Source organism: Neoarius graeffei, chromosome 4 (genome assembly GCF_027579695.1).
Source record: "Neoarius graeffei isolate fNeoGra1 chromosome 4, fNeoGra1.pri, whole genome shotgun sequence".
Classification (NCBI taxonomy): domain Eukaryota; kingdom Metazoa; phylum Chordata; class Actinopteri; order Siluriformes; family Ariidae; genus Neoarius; species Neoarius graeffei.
Window position 1 is genome coordinate 12,817,935 of NC_083572.1, and position 23,874 is coordinate 12,841,808.

Consider the following 23,874-nt stretch of genomic DNA (forward strand, 5'->3'; position numbering starts at 1 on the left):
CAAAACGCCGGTGCCGTGTGGACGCCAGGCCAAAACGATAAACAATTTTGTCAGATTCACCTGAATCCGTTGCCGTGTGGACAGCCTCTAAGTTATTCCACGTAATCGAGTCGTACGTGAGCTGATAGTTGACAAGGCACGTAGCACTGAGTCGGCTATAAGCCATGTACGACAAGATTGAGTGGAATAACTTTTATTCTGTCCACGTTCACTGGATTTCGAGAAACGGAGCATTTTTTTTTTCATTTTTTGCAAATTCGATAAATAAAAACTTTGTACAAAACGTCCGACAAAATAATTTCCACTTAGAATGTAAACAAACCAGCAAAATGACAGGAGCAATTTGTGAAAAAATGGTCTAATAATTATTGAAAAATTAAAAATATTGTTGCCATCAAATACTTTTATTCCATATTGTGTTGCTTTTTTTCTTTAGGGTTTTTTGGTAGTTAGCAAACCAACTTAAACGTGAGTTACTGCCACCGACTGGGCTGGAGTGTGGAACAGGAGATATTGAAGGGGGAACAAAACAAACCTATATACACTGTAAAAAAAAAAAAATTGTTGTTTTAACTTGGTTAGTACCCGGGCTGCCTTAAAAATTTGAGTTCATTGAAATTAATATAGCAAGTTAACACAATGAGGTGAACAATTTAACTTACGATATGAATTTCAATGAACTCAAATTTTTAAGGCAGCCCGGGTACTAACTTTAAGTTAAAACAACAAATCATTTTTTACAGTATATTAGTTATTTCTGTTTCTTTTAAATACTTGATAATTCTTGGGGTTTTGTTTTCAAATAGAGTTTTTATTTCATCCTCGGTTGGTTCAGCAACACGCGCCGCCTTTTAAAAAAATTTTTTTTTCTTCCTCTACTCACAGTATATGAGCTGATAGCCTAGTAGTAGAGTAGCCAATCGGAGCATGCGATTGCTCATATCCAGTGAATGTGGATGGAATAATGATGATTATTATCCATTTTGCAACCATTTTTTTTTTTTTTTCCCCTCACCTCAAACACTAAATCAGCAAGTCATTGCTCAAAGATTCGGCGATGACGTTGTGTCTTCATGTCACACGTCAAAGACGTTCTTCGAGTCTGACTTGTCTCAGGATGTTTAACCATGAGGTGCTGAGATCTAGTGATTTCTCCACACTTCTGTTTATACTCGTTTGTTTAAACAGTCAGCCTCCTTTCTCACAGGACGTGTGTGTGTGTGTGTGTTCACGTTCTTCAAAATCTGTGGACTTTAGTAAAGTTTTACTTCTTCTTTTCAACTTTGAGCATGGAGCGGTTCGGGGAATTAATATGATGGATGGACAAGACGAGCGTCGAACAACACACAATTAACACAAGCCATATGGTGGAGACTTGACGCAATTTCACAATGTAGACGTGTTCATCCAGACTCGGTATCTCCAGGGGGAAAAAAAAAAGCAAACTTGAAGTTTAGGCATGAAAAAGCACGAAGTCCAAGTGAGAGACTGGAAAGCACGACAAACACAAAGTGCCACACATTTCCCTCATACACTCGTGCCTTGTTCTCTCAAGTGCCTTGCCCTTCTCAACTTGTACCTCTTTACTGCGTACCTCCGTCTGGCCCTATCTTATTCCCTCCTTCCCTCTTCCCTTCCTCTGCACCCCCCTCCCCTCCCCTTCCCTTCCCTCCCTTTCACCATCTGGTGACTTGCAGTCTTTCCTCACTCTTTCTTTCTTTCACTCGGTCACTCTCCCTCGTTTTTTTTTTTTTCTTTCTTTCCCCCCTGTCTACCTGGGATCTTTTAAGGCTGATGAAACAGAAGGAGAGTGGGAGAAGGAAAACGGGGGCCTCCAGTCCACGCTGAACAGCTGCATGCACAGGATCCGATAACGCGCAAAGACACACATGGAGATATACACACACACACACACACACACACACACACACACACACACACACTGGAGCTCTGGGAACATGTCCAGTTTTCAAAATATTTACTTTTTTTGAATGTAGGGCTTTTAATATCCTTTAATCTCTCACTTCTTTAAGTATACTGTAAAGGTTCCTCAAATTTTTTAGCAAAATGGTGGAAAATTGTCTCCGAGTAAGTGCAGGTTATTTAAAGTGGACTTCATGGTCACTGAAGGATAAAAAGGGGTATTTTTGTGAACGTGACACAAACGCATCCCAGTCTGATCATTTCCGAAAGGCGCTTACTGTAGTCTGAGTGGAACAGGGCTTTTTACCGATGGTTTGTTGCGCCTTACGGAGCGAGCAAATATCATGAATAGGAAGCTTTCTGGGTCTTGGAGCTTTCCTTCTTTCTTTTTACTTTCTCTCTCCCTTTCATTAATTAATCTTCCTTTCGCTTTTACTGCATATTTTTTCTTCTGTTTCTATTTGTACCCTTCTTTATTCCTTTCTCCGTTTCCTTTCTCTTTATTAGTACAATTTTTTTTACTTTCTTTTGTTTATTCCTTTCTCTATTTCCTGCTTCCTTTTTTCTGTTTCTTTTTCTCTTGGTATACATCTTCCTCAAATCTTTCTTTCCCTTTTATTATTTAAGTCTTTTTTTCTTTTTTTTTTACTGTGTATTCTTCCTTACATTCTTTTTGTTCTCCTCTTTATTCCTTTCTCCATTTCCTTCTTTTCTTTCTTTGTGATCTTTTTTCCTGTTTCCTTTCTCTTCCCTTCATATGCATCTTCCTCAAATTTTCTTTTTCTTTCGCGTTCCTTTTCATTATTCAAGTTTCTGTATTCTTTCTTTTTTTACTGTATATTCTTTCTTACATTCTTTGTTTGTTCTCTTTATTTCTTTCTCTTTCCTGTTTCCTTTTCTCTTTCCTTCGTATACATCTTCCTCTAATTTTTCTTTCTCTCTCTCCTTCATTATTTAAGTTTTTGTATTTTTCTTCCTTTCATATTTACTGTATATTCTTTGTTCTCTGTGTTTCTCTCCATTTTCTTTTTGTAATTTTTTTTTACTATTTCCTTTTCTATTTATTTTTTTCCTTTAATCTTTTTCCTGTTTCCTTCTCTTTTTTCACACATCTTCCTGTAATTCTCTCTCTCTCTCTCTCTCTCTCTCTCTCTCTCTCTCTCTCTCTCTAGGCTTGAATACAGGTCAGTAGAATAAATTCAGCTCGCCAAGTAAAATGGAAACTACAAAAACACACTTCTGCTCTGCTGCAGTTCGGCATAGAAGCACACACTGATCTCATTCCTTCTGTGCAAGACAAACAAATAAACCCACGTTAATCACACACTGGTCTCCGTTTACTTCTTGTGGACTCCGCCCTCCATTCAAAAACGCCGCTCGACCCTGCCTCCGCCGCCACAAGTCAAAATCGGTGCTTCGCATGTTTCTGTTCCAGTATCTATAGCGTTATTAATGCCAACACGATACAGTATTTGGAATATATACACACACAAAATTTAATATATTTTGCGATATTGTCAGCTTAATTTTAAAACTCCTCACTTCTGGGATTTTCATCTTCCACGTACATGCCCTATAGAACCCTATATGACCCGCCCCCGGAGGCGGGTCTCGTCCAGTGCATCAGCAGCAGTATCTGCTCTTTGCTGTAAACACGACTCGCGTGTGTTTTTTGGCTGAGCGTCTTCCCACAGTCTACCCTTTTTCACATCTTCACTGTTCTCCACGTTTAGCTCGCTGACTGAGGAGTGAGCTGCTTTCCAGTTTGCTGAGATTCAGCAGGGGCGTGGCCTATCTCGAACACTATGGGCGCTTGTGGAAGACGGGTCGAGCAGGTTAACCCGACGTCACTGACTTCCTGTGTCAGGAGGAAGTGCGTTAATGTACAGAATCGAATCGCAGCTAAGAAGCCACTTGGGGGAGCGTGACTGCAAAGTTCTGGATAAAGTTTAGATTTTCCGAGATGGTTTTCAAAACACCCCCCCATAGTTAATGTAATACAAACTTATCGTGTTGCACTCCTGCTAATGTTGGCTCGGTCTGCGGCAGTGTAACGTTATAAGCTCATTAATATTCAAGTGCATTTGAGTGATAAATATTTGAAGTAATTAGAAGTGAAGTGTTTTTTTTTTTTTAATGCTAATATGAAAAGACAATAAGTATTGGACGGGCGGGGGGGCGCCTGCACGGTTCTCAGATCCTGAAGGAAATTTAGTGCAAGCCTTTGCTTATGTATGACTCACAGTCTCTGTTCTGCGTCTTTTTGCTGCTCTTCATCATGCTCCCTCCCCCACTCCTCTCTCTCGCTCTCTCCCTCCTTCCCTCCCTTTCTTCCCCCCTTTGGTCTGGTTTTCCTCCAAGACATTCCACGTCTCGAATCTCTCCAGTCCTTTCTCTTCTCCTCCTGCTTTGCAAACACATGGCGAACAGATGTGTCCTGTTGCTGCTTCGTCTCTCGTCTCGTTTCGCCCCACTGACACGGATATACATTCTCCCGTCCTCTATTAATGTTTATGAGGTCAGGGTTCGACCGTTACCGCTATTAAATTTCACATCCCAATAATTGCTGAAGCATCTATCATTGTTTTGCGTGCCATGGTGTGTACAAATGTGCGTGAAGTAAATAAACGGGTGTTCGGTTGAATATTTTCAATCGAACAAAGCGCACAGCCCGCATCTCCAGGTTAAGAACATGGAAGTGCTGTTATACCGAATGGCATTAGTTTGAAATTCGACTTCCAATTAAAAATCACATGTAGGATTGTGAATTTGAACACTAGAACACTTGCGTTTTGCACATCACGTTTGAGCCAGAGCCTTCGTTCAGATGTCCAGCTTCAGTGCCCACTATAGCCTCCGATTCCTGTTCTTGGATGATGAGCGGAACTTGATATGGTCTCGTGCTGTTGCAGTTCGTTTTGTACGTTCCGTGACGCTTTTCTCCTCGCCGTGGTTGTCAAGAGTGGTTATTTGGCCATTCTTCACTGGCTTCTCTGACGAGGCATTTTTGTATTCAGTCACTGCGTGTTTGTGTTTTGTGCACCATTTTGTACAAAACTCCCAGGAAATACTCAAATCAGCCCATCTGACATTAACAACCATGCCATGGTCCGATGAATCTCTCAATCTGTATCAACACGATGTTATGCACTGCACTTGCTCTCAAGTGATTTAGCAATGATACCAGTGTTATTAAAGTGGCTGGTGTGTCTGGGTCTGGGTGTTTTTCCTTTTTTTTGGGAACACGCTGTTGCTTTAAGCTTCCCTCACACTGTCCCTCTTGCTCTCTGGATTGCACTGTGGATGTTGTGCACAGTTCTCCATGTTCCCCCAGGGGTTGCATGCAGAGGGACATCGGTTCCAGCAGAGCGAGAGAGCACGAAAAAAAAAAAACGCATGAGGACAGCTGTTTATAATACAGGACCGAGTGATGGAAACCACAAGGCGTGTTTTTTTTTTTTTTTTTGCCTTGTAGCCCCTCCTCGCTTTTTTAATTGGCTTATGCAACTGAAAAGGACAGACTGCAATCTCTGCCATGCTTTCCTCACTCACCAGAGTGCTGCTGAGATTGACTGACTGACTGCTCCAGAAAAACTGCAGCGTAATACGTCTTTTCACTTTCCAAAACCAGAAACTCGCCAAACCAGTCCAGTCTAAAAATCATCTGCAATCATTTTTTTCCATCAGTAAACGATTTAAGATTCAGCTTATCTTGGTGAAAGTACAAAGGGTGATATTTCTCAGGAAATGAAGCGGACTGATTTTGTTTCAGAGCAATGTAAAGGCCATGATCGATTATCTACGACAAACATTAACCTGATCTTTTGGTCACATAATAGGTAACTGTTAAACACAACACTGTGCTGCTTCTCAGGCGAAAACGTAAAAATGCATCAGACAGGCATTTTCATTGACCAACAGGTGTAAATAAAATTAGATTTTAAAATCAAACTAATTTAGTTCTGGTTTTAGTTGTAGGCCATAAGGTTTGTAAGTTTGTCTCACACACCTATAAAATAGACAAAATTCAACTAAATAGTAGGACTGGGCGATGATCTCCTAATTCACACATGCTTTTCTGCTCACCGTGGTTGTAAAGAGTGATTATTCGACTACTGTTGTGATGCATTAGGCCACAATACACCTTTTAGAAGAAGAGGAGGAAAACAATTTCAACTAGAAGTGCACTCGGTAGAGTGTATACCTCCGCCAAGCCACACATCTGGATTTGCATCAAAATCTAATCAATTGTTCTTTGGCCCATGGATCACCTTTCCTCCAAATTTCATCCAAATCTATTCACAACTTTTTGAGTTATGTTGAAAACAGACAGACAAACAAATGGAGGTGAAAACATGACCACCTTCAACCAAGTTGTTGGAGGTAAAAATCTTTTTTTTTTGGTTGTTTTTTTTTTTAAAGAATTTTTAAAGGTGCTCTGTCATCTGTTTAAAAAAAAGGGAAAGATTTTCAAAATATTTTCTTTTGGAATGTTAAATATATACGTTATTTACCAGCTGGGAGGTCCGTATCGTGAAATACCGTGACCGAGGTCTTGAAAAGTACTGAGCGAGGCCCTCTGGGCCGAGGCCAGTATTCAAGGCCGAGGTCACGGTATTTCACCATACGGACCGACCTTAAGCTGGTAAATAATATATTTATTTTTTTCTTTACCAAATTCTAACAGAAAACGAGAGCGCACAAAAGGGAAAACCGAGCCGAGCCGCCATTTTGAATCCTCATTCACGGCTGTAATGCAAATTGCTTCCTCCTCGGTATACAAGTGCACTTCTATGGCAGGAAAAAAACCCCTACATTTTGCCGCCTATGTAGTCCTCTATTTATACAAAATTGAGTCATTCAGCCATGCTTTTGCTCGGCGTTAGCAAGTTAAAGGTTTTTCGCTTTCTCCTGAAATGTTTTCTGTTATTTCTTCTTCCTCAGGGTAGTAAAACTCGCTTTCGCTGTGAACACTGTCATGATCACTATCCATGCTGTAAAATTAATGCTATTTTGAATCCTCATTCACGGCTGTAATGCAAATGGCTTCCTCCTCGGTATACAAGTGCACTTACATGGCAGGAAAAAACTACATTTTGCTGCCTATGTAGTCCCCTATTTATACAAAACTGAGTCATTCAGGATTCAGCCATGTTTTTGCTCGGTGTTAGCAACAGTTACAGGTTTTTAGCTTTCTCCTGAAATGTTTTCTTTTATTTCTTCTTCCTCAGGGTAGTAAAACTTGCTTTCGCTGTGAACACTGTCATTATCGCTATCCATGCTGTAAAATTAATGCTACTCTCCTGAGAAATGTTTGCAAAAATGTATAAGATTTTTGATAATTTTATAAATAAATCTTATAAAAAAAGATAAATGTTGACAAAAATGCTACTATGTTTGTTTTTGCTGTGAACGAGCGAGTCACCAGAGGTCCGTAACTGGGGTCCGTATCGAATACGGACCCGCTCGCCAGCCAATCAGAGCGCAGGATTTGATGGAAACCGGACCGCGAAGAAAATTATTCAAGTTATTCCATGAAATCGAGCCGTATATGAGCTGATGGGTTGAATCCACATTCACTGTATTTTGAGAAACAGAATATTTTTATTTTCATTCTTTGCAAATTTGATAAGTTTATATGAAACATCCGACAAAATCATTTCCGCTTGGAATGTAAACGAGGCGGCGAAATGACAGTAGCAATTTGTGAAAAATACAATGATAATTCTTGAAAAATAAAAAAAAGATAGTATTTGATGGTAAGAATCTTTTCATTCTAAATTTTGTTGCCTTTTTTGTGTGCTTTTTGGGGGTTTTTGTTTTCGAGTAGAGTATTTTATTTCGTCATTGTTTGGTTCAGCAAGAACACTCTGCCATTTTGTTTTTCTCTACTCACGGTATATGAGCTGATAGCCTAGTAGTAGAGTAGCCAATCAGAGCACGCGATTGCTCATATCCAGTGAATGTGGATAGGATAATTTTGTATATGGTAAATATTTTATAGATTTGTTTGCTATTAAACAAGTGTATTATTTATAACTGATTTTTTTTTCTCCATCTAACACGACTGTTTTGCTGGTAATTTGTGAGAATCCCAATATATCGTGACGCGTTTCATAATATATTGTTCTTGTTCTATTTCCAAACCATACTAACAGCACTGTCAATCTGTTTTGGAGTAAGGGGGGCATTTGGAAAAGAGTAGCAGGCAGAGACCCAAAGTGTAAGCACACACCGCCACCGCAATGCGGAAAAAAGGCAGGGGGGTCCAGAGAGCCTCCTCCAAAAAAATTTTTTTAAATGTAGATGTAAAATCGTGTATTCTGAGTGATCCAGGATGCAACATTTTGCATCTTGGTGTAAATAAAAAAAAAAAAATGTTCTTGATCTCATGATTTAGGTGGGCAATATGTGAGGAAAAAAAATGAAATAAATGAAAGTAAAGCTTCTCTGATGGTTTCATGCCAATTTCAAGTTTTATGGGTCAAGTTATAATGTATGTAGAAAGTTCTTGAATATTCAAGTATTGTGAAGGTTGAGACCATCTTCAGAATCCTGAAAGGGCTTCAGTCGGAAAACGGCAACCTAAAGAAGAGCTGTTTCAAGCTTTACTACAACAATAAAGAAAATGGAGATCTTGTAAAATTGAAATATTTAGTAAATTAGGAAAAAAAAATTGTAAAAATTTAGTAACATTCGAAATATTTAACTATCAGAACCAGAGACAAAACATTTTAAATGAGGAACTTGAGTCAATGTAAATGATTTATGCATTTATACAAAAGGCTTCATGCAGAAATGTTACTGAAGGTTCGATTCAATTGTAATTCTGTTAATCTAAACAAAAGCTAATACACCCCGCACTTTTTATTTGTCTATTAACTTTGTATTTCATTAATGATGGCAAAGATCTGGCAATCAACTTTTATGAAGTGTCGATAGGGGAAGCTATAGACCCTTTTCAGTCACGTGACCTTCGTAAACGCGACCGCCATTTTGGACATGTAGTGGACTTCAGCTCGAATCAGTTTGAATGCGAGGAAGGCGACAAACGAAAAACATAAAAGAAAAAGGAGCGAGATGCAGAAAACACCTTCACTATCCAGCGATGTAGGGCATTTACAGGGCGAACAGAGGGAGAGGTTTTTGCAAAAATTGAGGTTAGCAGGCTTAGAGAACGACGTTTACCTGCTTCCACCAGGATTGTTCACTGACGTACGGAAGTACACGAAGCCCTCGTCTTTACCTGACTTCGGCCCACATGATCTGTATACCTATGTCGTTAAAAACCCATCGCCATACACATACACGCCAACGTCCGAGGTTCCGGAGCGCGCTCCGGCTTGCTCCAGGAGTGCCCCGGCTGAGGTTCCGGAGCGCGCTCCGGCTTGCTCCCCCTCAAATTAAGCAGCGCGCTCTGGCTTGCTCCGGAGCAAGCCGGAGCGCGCTGCTTAATTTGAGGGGGAGCAAGCCGGAGCGCGCTGCTTAATTTGAGGGGGAGCAAGCCGGAGCGCGCTTCGGAACCTCGGCCGGAGCACTCCGGGAGCAAGCCGGAGCGCGCTGCTTAATTTGAGGGGGAGCAAGCCGGAGCGCGCTCCGGAACCTCGGACGTTGGCTCCGGCAGCTATTTACACTGGATCCGGTGTAAATAGCTGCCGGATCATAATTACAGTAAACTAGTAAATACAGTAAAAGAAAAACTTGAGACTGAAAGGTTTTAACAGTCATCCAAATGACTGAACGTAAACATTGCTACAGTAACATACTAGCTACTGTGTTGTTGACATTAGCTAGTCAACAATAGCTACTACAGAACAAAGAGGTTACAATGGGTTATTTTAACCTATTTGGTTACACACTCGCCGCCACAGAATGTTAACAGCAATGTAATGCCTTTTCTGGCTAATTTTATTCGTCTTACCTCCAACAAAGTGGTCACTACACAAGCGTTGGTATGCCAAGGGCTGCCAATCTTTCCTGTTAATGGCCGCTATCCATCTTCTCCGTCGGGATCCGATAAAATGATAACCCTTGCCTTGTTTGTTGATGGTTACTACATCCAGGTGCACAACAATATAGTGGCATGATGGAAGTCTTGCTGAAAGTAAAAACTTTCTTTGCTGCCGTTCCTCAATGTTGGCTGTGGTAAACTACTGGTAGTACATGTCCAAAATGGCGGCTGCGTTTGTCGTGACGTCACGTGAAAAGGGTCCATAGCTTAACGGTTAGAGAAGCAGCTTTGGGACCAAAAGGTTGCCGGTTCAATTCCCTGGTCCAACAGGCATCTACTATGTTATACTTCACTCTGGATAAAAGCATCTGCAAAATGCATGTGACGTAATATAAATCTTACTCGGCTCAATAACGCATACGCAGTACTGACACCGTAACAATCGTTTTACAATTAACGGCCACTGACAACAATGCGATTCTTTAAAAAAAAAAAAAAATCGCTTTTCCCAGTGAATAAAAACAGTAGAGGATCTGGGTTAAATATGTATACACACAATTTTCAGAGAGGATAACTCAACTGTTATAGGCTAATTTGAACCCAAGGAAGAACTGGGATGCATGCCAAAATTGCTATCCTGGGCGAACAGGCCGAAAATTAGCAGTCTAAGATGGCTGCCGGTAGCCATATTGAAAATATCAAGTTTTGAACCACTCACCACAGAAGTCTGTGCAATACTTCATTTTATGGGTTTTTGGGTATGGGGAATCCATTAGTGACCTTCATTTTCATGATTGAAGGAAAAGGGAACAAGCTATAAAAATAAAAAGACCAAAAATTCGCTAAAATTGCAGTTTCACAGAAAACATGAGGAAAAACAATAACCCTACGTCAAACATGAAATCATGGAATTGGGAGACCTATGCACATAATTTAGGAAAGTATAAGAAAGCAAGCATTTAATTAATAGAAAGAAATTGTATTTTCAGTCATACCATTATGCTCAATGGAATGTTAAAATGAAAAATACAAAAATTATTACTTCAGTAGGCAGAAATTAGTCTGGCTAACGCGACTTTAAAGCTCTGCGAGCATTTGGTCTGGCAAAGATATTAAGCCCAACCGTTTCCCAAAGTGCGTGGTTGACCCGCCTCCCTGAAATGCCTCAGTTTGCTACTGGTCGAAGCCAGAAAAGGCTGTGACGAAGCTTAAACCAATCACATCACTCTTTCCTCTGACGTATGTGACGCGACGGGGCTAACTGGTAGATTAAACTCTTACCGAAGCCGGTCGGGAGCAAGGCGAAAACGTTCTTCCTTTCAATAAATACCTCCAGGGCTGCTCTTTGCTCCGTTTTCAATGAGAACTTGCTCCATGTTCGTAATGTTTCTAGTGAATGAAGCGCTTCCGGCATAGATTCTGTAAACAATCTATGGCTTCCGGTCGCAGTTCTACTACGTCAGTGCCTTGAACACGCCTCTACCCAGGGCCGTTGGAGATGCTCAAAGTTGATTAGCTCCCGATATTTTGGGAGCTTGGAAGAGCTGTAGATAGCTTGCCTTGCCAGGCTAAGCTCGCAACAGGCCCTCGTGTTGCGTCACACTTAGGATGGGCGGGCCCAGGCTAGGCAGAAATATCTTGAGAGCCTAAATGTTTAACAGCCAACAATACAACTTTTAACATATTACTGTTTGTGTCTCACATAAACCCGGGTCAGGAACATGAAGAGTAACACAGTAATAATACCATAATACCGGCAGCCATCTTGGATTGGTAATTTTCGGCCTGTTCGCCCCGGATAGCGATTTTGGCACACTTCCCACGTTATTCCTTGGGGTCAAATTAGCCTATAACAGTTATCCTCTTCTAAATTGTGTGCATACATGTCTAAGCCAGCCAAGACTACAAAGCATGTTGCACAAAAATACAAGGAAAATTGTAGTTTTTTGAAAAGACCACTGTGAGTAGCCGGTGATGGAGCCTTTATAGGTGGCAAAATCGCTGGCTATTATTGACAGAGCTGTACTAAACGACTTTTTAAAAAAGTTATTTATCCACTTTGTTAAATCCTCAAATAATGCGATTTAAAGCAAGCGTGCATGTTGGTCACTGTAAGCTTCCATTACTTGCTCCACTGAAACATACAAATACCAGCACTGTCTCACTCAATCAACTACTTCTGAGGTATACTCTCTGAAAATAAAGTACATTCATGCATCTTTAGGGGTATGATGGCTTTTCACCGGGGCAGCACCCTCTAGGGTACTTTATTTATACCCTTTATATACTGATTGGGAATGTATATGTACCTTTTTGGCCCTAAAAAGCTATGCATAGTTACCTTGAGGTCCAGTAATGAGCCATAGGGGATAAATTAGTGTAGATTGTACGGTACCTCGGGGGACAGAAATGGACTCCTCTTGTCCCCCTATTTCTGACAGCCTAAATGGAAAATTTGTCAATTTTCCTTTTATAGTTATAAACGCTTACAATGTGTTTTAGGGTAAACGGTGAAGTTTTTGTCCCTTTTGAGAACTACAGACATGAAGTGCCACTTGGGTGATGATCTGAAATGAAATAAATGAATAAATATTAAGCGTGAATGTCAGCCGGAGCTTTGTAACTCGGCACAGGACAGATTTGTTATGTTTTCATGGACCTTGATACCACAGGACTGTTGAATTCTTAAATTTGATTGGTTAGAAGGGGTTGATTAATGCTCTATAAATGCAGCTTTCACACTCCGTGCTATACGTTATCGTTTCCATGGTTAGAAACCGACACTTGAATGATGGACGTGCTGCATAAACAAAATTTTGGAAGGAGTCTCCAGTGTCAGTGCTTTGAAACAGTCGGGAGGAAAACGCTTCCATTTAGTTTTCCACCATTGGAAAGTCTTCACAACTTTCGACTTTCTGGTTTCTCTGTGCCATGACCAACTACATTTCTTATTACCTTCAAGAGGGAACAATTGTTTGTTTATACTTGCTATACCGTAAGTGCTAACAGAACGGTATAGCAACTATAAACAAACAATCGTATACAGGGGTGATAGCGTTCCGGCGCCGTGCCGGATTTCCGGCGTACCGTGGCTGGGGGGAAAAAAAAATCTAGTTCGCCCATTGTCCTGTGTCATTCTGAGATGCGCAGATAGACAGTAAAGGGAATTCGGAATTCCCTTTACTGTCTATCTGCGCATCTCAGAATGACACAGGACAATGGGCGAACTAGATTTTTTTTTTTTTTTTCCCCAGCCACGGTACGCTGGAAATCCGGCGCGGCGCCGGAACGCTATCACCCCTGCGTATACCATAAGTGATAACAGAAATGAGAATGGGGACAAGTGTAGTGAAGATGCAAGAAGTAGACGTAAAGAAAGTTGGTGAATTCAAGTACCTGGGGTCAACTGTGCAGGAAAATGGGGGCTGCGATAGTGAGGTGAGAAAGAGAGTGCAGGCAGGGTGGAGCAGTTGGAGAAGGATTTCGGGAGTCATTTGTGATAGGAAAGTCCCAGCAAAAGTGAAAGGTAAGATGTATAAGACCATAGTGAGACCAGCTGTGAGGTATGGATTGGAGACCGTACCCTTAACGAAGAGACAGGAGGCAAAGTTGGAGGTGGCAGAGTTGAGGATGTTCAGGTTTGCGATGGGAGTGACGAGGTTGGACAGGATAAGGAACGAGCACATGAGAGGGACAGCACACGTGGAGAACTTGGGAATTAAGCTAAGAGAGATGAGACGGAGATGGTACGGGCACATCCTGAGAAGAGATGCAGAGCATGTTGGAAGGAGAATGTTGAGGATGGAGCTGCCAGGCACACGAAAACGAGGAAGGCCAAAGAGGAGATACATGGATGTGGTGAGAAAGGACATGAAAGTGGCAGGTGTGGTAGAGAAGGGTGTGGAGAACAGGGAGCAATGGAGACGAAAGAGCAGCCAGAAGATGATCATACCGTAAGTGGTAACAGAAACTGACTTGTTTCATGGACGTTCCACAACATTACACACAACTTCAAGTGCATCAAGTTGTTCTTTAATGACTTGTAGGCATTGGCAGAAAGGCTGATTTATACTTGCTGCAAGATGGCCGCCACGTGTTTCCAGTGGTCGTTTGATGCCTTGCTTGTGCATGTCCTCAGAAGTTAATGCAGTGCATCAACGTTGGTCCAATACCGACATAGATGGTGGAGGCAGTAAGGTCAGGGAGAGTTTCCGGTTTGAGATGCAGATCATGACCGCAATCACGCCGATTGCAGAGAGCGAGACTGCTGTGCAAAGGGAGACTGCAGGATCTGCATATTTTGTGAAATTGAGTTTGGTGTTGTAGAAGAGTCCCTAAACCTAGAATCCCCAGTGGTCAAGTCCAAGAAAATTTCGAGTCCGAGAACAAGACTCCAACCACACCATTTGACGGTGGCTGTTGCTGCCTTTATATGAAACCATCTCTGCTACTGTGTTGGACGAATGTTACTGCTCGACTGCCCTGTTTTTGTTAATTGGCAACAGATAAAAAGCTTGTTCATCGTTCAGCAAGCCCCGCCCACTATCAACAGGGCAAATAACATGAGAGAGGGTTAACACTAGCTAGTTCATCGCTCAGCAAGCAAGCCCCGCTATCAACAGAGCAATGAACATAGCGTGTAGGTCTGGGAATCAATCCAGATTTCCTGGATCAATTCGATTCCGATTCATAAGGTCACGATCCGATTCGATATCGATTTACTTAGATATTGTTGGATTGTCACTTTAAAGTAAAAACTGTCCCTATTGACAGGAACAGCCCCATGTGTGTTTGTGCATGTAATTTAACACCAAATGCCTTCTCCAGTGCAGTTTGATTCGCCGCAGGTTTAGCTGAAACGGTGTCGGCGTGGTGCCTGGATAAGTGGTTGCGGAGACTGGTTGTATTGCCACTATATTTTACCTCTATGTGGCACAGTTTGCACACTGCTTTTGTTCTGTCGACTTCGTCTCTGTCCTCGTAACTTTTGAATCCAAAGTAATGCCATACATCAGCTTTCAGGCCAGGCGGTGATTTTAGCTGTGCAGCTTCAGCCATCTCGCGTTCTTAAGTTTCGGTTTCATTTGCCGGCACCCGCTTTTTATAGCGGTCCTTGCGCGGTCGAGAAAATAGTGCCTATAGCCACCTGGAAGAGATCGATCCACACGTTTTTTTAATTGATCTCGTATTTTTTGAATGTGAATCGATATCGGATCATGGATCGATCTTTTGAACCCAGCCCTAATAGCGTGTCACTTCCTTCTTTGGGTGGAGTCTTGCCAAATGACGATTGAAGTTTGAGGTTGTCCCCGTCGTCTCCTCGATAGTTCTTCTACATATTGAACGCATAGCAGTGCATTTTTTTTTTCCCCCCACTGCACGAGAAGTCTGTATAAGCAAAGCGGACAAACCTAGGGGCGTTCTCTCCAGGCATTTTAGCGCCATTAATGGTCATTTGTTCCTGAACATGACGTATGAACAGGTGAATGTGCATTCTTTTGCACAAAATTAGTATAAAATTTAATGTAGATATGAAGATCTTTATGCCAAATTATGGCATGTTACAAAAAATAAAGAAAAAATCTGAGTCCTTGTCTCCAATTTACAAGTCCGAATGCAGTTAATGCACAAGTCCAAGTCATCAGCGCTTGAGTCCAACTCAAGTTGCAAGTTCTTAAAATTAGGGCACGAGTCAGACTTGAGTACTACAAGCCTAGTATGACGTTTAGGTGCCATCTCTGTTCTATTTTATGTGAAAGTTCTGTGGCTGAGTGTTTGAAATTTGCAGTCATCCCAGATTTACCATGCCAAACCAAGGCAAACTGCCATTTATCTCAATTCAGTGATTGTGCAGACACTGCAGTTTGCCTTTGCACAGCAGCAGAGCTCGTCAGTGTGTTTTAACATCACTGTACATGAAATTACCAAACATCACCGTTCAACTGGACAGAATGTTTCGGAACACTGTACCTTTACCTTTCTTATCGATTTTAAATTTTGACAGCTTTTTTAGCCTTAGCTACTTGTTACTGAGAGTAATGACACATCAGTTACTGTGATGCAATTTGAGAAGTACATCATTACCTCTGCCAAGTACAAGTTTGTTGCAGGAGGTTGTTTTCGCCTCTGTTTGTTTGTTCCCAGTGTAACTCAAAAAGTAGCAAACGGATTTGGATGAAACTTGGTGGAAAGGTGAGTCATGGGCCAAGGAACAATTGGTTAAATTTTGATGTAAATCCCAGATATGTATGTGGATCCATGGTTCAAATATGTATGCAGATCCAGGACTTTTTTTTTCCCCCTCTTTTCCAAATGTAACTCAAAGTAGTGAACGGATTTGGATGAAATTTGGTGGAAAGGTTAGCCATGAGCCAAGGAATAATTGATTGATTAGATTTTGATGTAAATCCGAGTATGTATGTGGATCCACGGTTCAAATATGTATGCAGATCCAGGACTTTTTTTTCTCTTTTCCCAATGTAACTCAAAAAGTAGTGAATGGATTTTGATGAAATTTGGTGGAAAGGTGGACCATAGGCCAAGGAATAATTGATTAGATTTTGATGTAAATCCAGATATGTATGTGGATCCATGGTTCAAATATATGCAGATCCAGGACTTTTTTTCCCCCTCTTTTCCAAATGTAACTCAGAAAGTAGTGAACGGATTTGGATGAAATTTGGTGGAAAGGTTAGCCATGAGCCAAGGAATAACTGATTGGTTAGATTTTGATGTAAATCCGGGTATGTATGTGGATCCACGGTTCAAATATGTATGCAGATCCAGGACTTTTTTTTTCTCTTTTCCCAATGTAACTCAAAAAGTAGTGAATGAATTTTGATGAAATTTGGTGGAAAGGTGGACCATAGGCCAAGGAATAATTGATTAGATTTTGATGTAAATCCGGATATGTATGTAGATCCATGATTCAAATATGTATGCAGATCCAGGATTTTTTTTCCCCTCTTTTCCCAATGTAACTCAAAGTATTGAATGGATTTGGATGAAATTTGGTGGAAAAGTGGACCATAGGCCAAGGAATAATTGATTAGATTTTGATGTAAATCCGGATATGTATGCGGCTCCACGGTCCAGATATGTACACGGATCCATCCATCCATCCAATATAACTCAAAGTAGTGAACAGATTTGGATGAAATTTGGTGTACAGCTGTAGTATTATCCCAGGTTCAAGAGATTTTGATGATATGTGGCTTGGCTGAGGTATGCACTCTACCAAGTGCCCTCGTCGTTACATCATTTATTACAACTGTACTCTTTTCCCCCCCAGTTTTCTGTAGCTGAACCATGCAATCTATTTTTGTGTGACCCTTCATGTTTCTGACTCGTGCCCTCTTTGGATCACTCTGGTTCCCTTTATAGAATTGTCTTGTTTTAATGCGCAAATAATAGCTCCACTGGAGTGAGGGAATGCAGCAAAGCTTCTACAGTTTCGAGTCGAGGGCAGTAATAATCTGATTAGAGCCCATTATTGAACAATTAACCACGTAAGGCCTGTAGAGCCCCACACACCCCCCCCCCAAGAGCTTCTGAACTGCACCAGTGTGACCTGCGTGTGTGTTTTGAGTCTTTATAAGCCCCGATCGTAAGGGGTCCAGTTTCTGAAGACATTTTGTCTTTCAGGCTATTTCAAAGCCGAGAGAGCTGTTTTAAAGTAGCAGCTCTTTAACGACGTGTTCTCTGAACTTGTGCGAAATGGGTTTTTTGGAAAGAAGCCGCGCTCTCATGGCTGCGTGCCCGATCTCTTGAGGTTGGGAGCTTGCGCACGTCACACAAATCAACACTGCAGAAAAAGCTCACTGTAGCTGAAATACCGTATGGGGGGAATATCTAATTCTTGATTCTGATGACAATTCGCATGTTTATATCGACACGCCCGGTGTTGGATAGCATTTCTATAGTAGCTGCGTATTGATCACTGTGTAGTTTGTAGCTGTTCATGAATCATGTGCGTGATTCGGTGTTTTGGAGCTGTGGCAGCTCAGTGATTCAGCTGAAAGACTTCCTGATGATTAAGCTCTGAAATGGGGGGAGCTTCCTGCTCTGACACCCGCCCTGACACACAGAGGAGTGTGTGTGGTGGTGAGGGTCTCGTTCAGACCCATTAATGAGAGAAGAAGCAATGTGCGTGGTGTTCGGACTTGATCATGTTTAAGGAAAGAAAGAAGGTGTGTGTGTGTGTTGTCTTTTTCTCTGTGTGTGTGTGTCTCTAAGATGACTCGTGCTTTTTCCTCTGGAATAACTGATTACTTTCTCAGGCTTTGAGCGCTCGATATTGTTTTGGAACAATTGCCATAATTTTTTTTGGAAAGGATCTAATGAGTCATTGAACAGAAAGCAGTAATTACACAACCAAATGCACTCTCTAATTCCACTCCTTGCATAAATGCATGAAATTGAGTTTGTCCCCTCCATAATAACGCGCATATTGTCTCTCTCTCCAAAACGGGTGACGTTTAAAAGTTTAGAAAAGTGCATAACGGAGTTTTTTGTGATCTCTTGCATTGTGTGGAGCTTTCAGCGGTTATACAACTACCGAATTCATCTGACTTCTGTCAGACTGAGAGGCTCGAGAAATCCCTCTCAGCTCTCATTAAAGCAAAAGTTAGCAGCTTTACTCAACTTGTACTATGCTAAGTGGTTTTTTTTTTTCATGCATTCTTTTCTTTTTCTTTTTTTACTTCTAGAACAATGATCCACTCAACATGGGCTTCCATGCATACCCCTCAACCAGTCAGGTAAGTCATGTCCTTAAGTCATTACGCTGAACATGAGAGCCCTGTGGACACAGTACCAGTCAAAAGTTTGTTCACACACACTCGTTCAATGGCTTTTCTTTATTTTTATTAATTAAGACACTTCTCCGTGTCTTAAAGTAATCTTGGATGTCGTTTTTCTTTACTTAGTTGAGCGCTTCTTGGTATAATGCAGTATGGATTACTATAGTTGTGTTGAATAGGGAGAATTACTCCATTTTTATTATTTACTGTTTGATGTCAAACACATTAAAGGAGAACTGAAGGCAAATTTTTTTTTAAATCAAAATTCAATTTCTCACTTTATTAAATATAGGAATGCATTTTTGATCGCTATTTTGTCGCTGCTGTAGCAAGTTATGAGCGTTTTGAAATATACTATGTAATACATCAGTCCATATGTCAAAGCAACGGCCGTAAACGAGATTCGTCGAGACCCGTGCGAGACATCGTAGGACGGAAGTAAAACGTACAGCGGAAATCAACGTGAACAACCCTGTGTCCGAAATCGCTCACTTGTTCACGACTCCCTATATAGGGAATTACTACATAGAGGACTATATAGTGAGCTCATTGGTCAAATAAAATAAAAAAAACGCTTTCGGAAACTACTCCGTCGCGCTGGTATTTGCGTCATTACTGTCGCACAATTAAAACGTGCCAGATCAGTCGGCTGGTGGGTTTTCAAAATAATAAACACATGCATGTATTTTTGTGATAAATCCGTATTCTACTGAGCGTATTTCCGACACTAATCAATACAAAGTACCTGCAGCTTTCAGTTCTTTTAAATCAAGGCTGAATACTTTCTTCTTTGCCGCTGGCTTTTATTCAATCAAGTTTGAGACTTTTAATTTGATTTCTTTCAGCGCGAACGCAATGCATAATGGGATATATCGCTTTGGTTAGTGACCATCGTTGTACACTTCTTTTCGTGATGCATTGTGGGATACTTTGAGTGCGCTATATAGGGTATAAATAATTCTCACTAAGGTTTTGGACAGCACTACAAAATGGCGTCCTCACTATATAGTGCCCTATATAGTGAGTAAGGAGCGATTTCAGACATGGAAAGCGACCAACATCTGCCAACGTTGTCAAAAGACGCGCGCGCCCTCTTTCTCTTTCGAATGCTGACGTAATCAAGCCGGAAGTTTTGTTTGTTTTGAGAGCAATCAGGAAAATTTGAAAAAAGTAGGTAGTAATAGTCATTTAAACTCTTTTTTTTTTTTTTTTTTTTTTTTTTTTTGTGTGTGCAATATTTCGTTTGGAAAATCGTTTTCAAAATGGCGGCACCAACACCTGGCTGACGCTTCACATTTCGAAGTCTCTTGAAGATCGCGTGGATAAGCAACGCCTGCCGCGGTCCAAACAAACTAAATTCAACGTGGCTTAGGGCTGTGCCGATAGACGATGCCATCGTCCATCGACGATGGTGGTCATCCATCACGATGGAGAGCCACCATCGTGATACCACGCCCCGTCCTGTCATAAATATGCATATACGGTATCATCTGGGCCTATTTAACCTAAAAAGTTAGTTTTTTGTTAGTTTAGTTAGTTAGTTTTGTTTAAAATATAAATATATTATATAACATATATAATTATATATAAATACATAATTATATAAATCATTATAAAGTAATATCCTATTACCGCTTGTTCACGTAGGCTATGGTGCAGGGACGTGCTAGTGAACATAACATGTGGTTACACAAATACAGTATGCTACTAATAATACATTTTGACTTCATTTTTTTAGCCTACAATATACTTTTAATGTAAAATTTGTCATGTTGTTCAAACAAATAGCCACTATTAACGACTTCAGTCGGGAAATATTGCACCTTATCAAACGGCAGTGAAGCGCAGACTTCGGCAGAAGTCAAATAACTTTAATCTGGTAAATAGCCTACTTTCAGACTCAAAATGGTCCACTCTAAGCCATAATGTCAAACCAAATGGAAGAATGAAGGTGATTCTGACAAATGTAAAGACAGTAAAAAAAAAAAAAACAATATTAAATCATGATTTTAAAAGCTGGTGCAATAATTCAAACACTAATAAATTGGAAAAATTAGCGCGTTCAAGTGCGCACTAAAGGCCGAAACGCATCTTCAATTGATATGGTGTAAATAAACAATGAGTAATAGCTTAAGTGTAGTTTCTTCTCATAATTTGAATACTAGTCTTTCATTGTTAGAGCAGATTAATATCTGACCGTGATCAGTGAGTGCTCGGGGAGGTTCATTTCCACCTGCGCTTTGCGCAGCTCATTTCTCCGAAGCCAGCTGTGCGCAAACGCAGTGTTGACTGCTCGGCAAACTCCAAACGCTCGGTCTGTACTGGCCCTCTGTTGCGCAAGCGAGTTGGTTATGGCCAGGTTCAAATTGTGCCCAAAACAACTTAACCACGGCCATTTCAATTGCCTGATGGCTGTGACAATATTCGCCCCGTTGTTATACAGGCGATCTTTTTCTCCTCTATTTTCCATTCGGCAAGTGTCTCGCGCAATGCGTCTTCTAAATTGTCCGCTGAATGTGTCTCTGGCATGAAACTCGTCTGCAGGCATTTGGACTGCATTGCCCACTCTCGGTCCACATAATGTACGGTAGCTGACATATAGGGCATCATGTTGCAGCTGGACCACATATCCGTTATCAAGGCCAAATATTCCACATCATCTAGCGCTTTTTTTTCTTTACGTGCCAAAGCCTCGGATGAGTATCTAATACTTTTAATAATAATAATAATAATATATTTAATAATGTGGTATTAAAATCCCCCCCCCCACCCACGATATGATCGTCCATCACGATGTTTGCACTGTAAATATCGTCGATGCCAATTAAGGGGACATCGCACAGCCCTAACGTGGCTGAAAACCGAATAGGCCGATAAGTATAATATTTACTTGCAATTAGATGCCAATACGAGTCACGATATAAAGTTAATAAAACCGAAAACGTAATCGAATAACACGTTAATTAAGAAATAAAGCAAGTTTAAAAATGACTTCAGTTCTCCCTTAAGAAGGCAATAAACTCGTCCGCTAATTAACTTTTGACGAGGCAGAACTGTTAGTTGAAAAGCATTCCAGGTGACGACCTCATGAAGCTGGTTGAGATAATGCTAATAGTGTGCAAAGCGTCAATGGTGGCTACTTTGATGAATCTGGAACGTTTTGGGGTATTTTTTAAACACTTTTGTTCGCCACATAATTCCATACATGTTCCATATTTTATTTCATAGTTTTGTCGTCTTCAGTTTTGTTTTACAATGTAGAAAATAATGGTCAGAATACAGAAAACCCTATGAATGTGTAGAGGAGGGGTGTCCAAACTTTTGACTAGTACTGTGTGTGTGTAAAATATGTGTATAAAATGTGTATATACTGTGTTTTGTTTTTGTTTTTTTAACTGGGCAGTATACCACTCGCATTTTTCATACGAGCTACGTCCAGGACCAAAAAAAAAAAAAATCACTCGCAAGGAAATCGATGAATTGCTTTGATAAATGTGGGTCCTTTTTGTTTGTGAATGTGTTTCTGAAATAAAAAGAAAATCACATGTTGGCTTGAACATATCAAGTTTATCTTCTCCTGTTGAAAATATTTTCACCCTTGTGCTTTGCTCACTCGAAGATAAACTTCGTATCTTTGCACCACCATGTAATATTCTTTATATGAACACATCCACACAAAAAAATGCGCAAGTTATTCGAAAGAATTTTAATTTTGAAATATTCACCATTTTGACAACGCGTATCCAGTCAGCGGGGAGACACTGCGAGTGACGTCATCGGAGTGAAATATCGGTAATTGTTATACATACAGGACTTTTTTTTTTTTCTCCATAGAGTAAAAACGTGTTCCGTTCCCTTCTAGCGGGTTTCGTTCATTTGGTTCGATAGCATGCGATATTCTTAGCATATCACTTATCCTACGTGTATTACGTCACTAGTTACATCAGCAACGAAACTGTCTTCATGTTAAAACTGTTAATGTTATAGTCATGCTGTCTGCTGTTGCCCAAATGAGGATGGGTTCCCTTTTGAGTCTGGTTCCTCTCGAGGTTTCTTCCTCATGTCGTCTGAGGGAGTTTCTCCTTGCCACCGTCGCCACAGGCTTGCTCATTGGGGATAGATTAGGGATAAAATTAGCTCATGTTTTAAGTCGTTCAAATTCTGTAAAGCTGCTTTGCGACAATGTTTATTGTTAAAAGCGCTATACAAATTGACTTGAATTGAGAATGAGTGTTGAATATGGATGAGGATATTGCATGGTTGTCAAGACAACATGACGTCACACGTCGGAGACGTAAAACTTCCGCGCTAGCGAGCAACTGTGGCAATTTGTAAACAAGCATGGCTGCCGGGTTTGCTTCGTTAAAAACGGAAGAGTTTGAGAGAATTTTGGCTGTCGGGTCGCTCCATTGTGTGTAGTTGTCCATGTTGATTTTAAAAGTAATTAAGTAAATTAAACGGGGGGGGGGGGGATAATAATATTATTCAGCTTGACTGCGCTAACACTACACCGGCTGGAAGGTGATTGCACTGCTGTGCTAACAACATCGAGTCGCAGGTAAGCTAGTGTCGGCCTTTGAGAATGCTGATATGAAGTGTATGATGATGATGATATTGGCTGGCTTTTTTTTCATGGCACATCAGATATATTCCATTCAGCTACTCGTCTTCAACTCATTCAGTATCGTGCTAGCTGAATGGAATATATCTGATATAGAGGTTTTCGACCCACGTGACCGTTGCCATGTCGACAAGTAGATGGCGCCATTTTGGCGGTCACAACAATGGCGACTCCCGCTAGCCCAACATGTGGGTTATCGAGCGACATTACATTGTCGTGTACCGTACAGCATCTCGATGGTAAAAGTAATCGCGAAAAATTGACAGAGGCAGATATACGTGACCCATACTCGTTACCCAATCACCTGTTTATGCCACTGCAACGGTGTAGTGTCGGTGATTTGCCGGACCTTCCGGACCTTGACATCGTGAATGGTTGCCATGACAACATATGCAAAGATTTCCAAGAACATTTTGTGGCAAAAAAATTCCATAACAGTCTACTTCAACGTGATACCAAATAAAAGTAAATTCATTGCAGTTAGAAAAAGTGTCCAGGTTGAGAAAGAGTTACATTAATCATATAGAAAAATGCATAATAATTAATGTCTAGTATCGAATTCTAGTCTTGTCCATTGC

At 40.8% G+C, this 23,874-nt stretch overlaps 1 protein-coding gene across 5 annotated transcripts in view; it reads left to right on the forward strand.

Annotated features, from left to right (window-relative positions):
* rbfox2 (RNA binding fox-1 homolog 2) overlaps window positions 1-23,874 on the forward strand; it is a 126,609-nt gene that overhangs the window by 14,344 nt on the left and 88,391 nt on the right. For all 5 annotated transcript variants that reach the window (XM_060918854.1, XM_060918850.1, XM_060918851.1 and 2 more), the window contains exon 2: window positions 18,583-18,633. In XM_060918854.1, coding sequence (XP_060774837.1) covers window positions 18,583-18,633 — 51 coding nt within the window. The remainder of the gene's footprint in view (window positions 1-18,582; window positions 18,634-23,874) is intronic.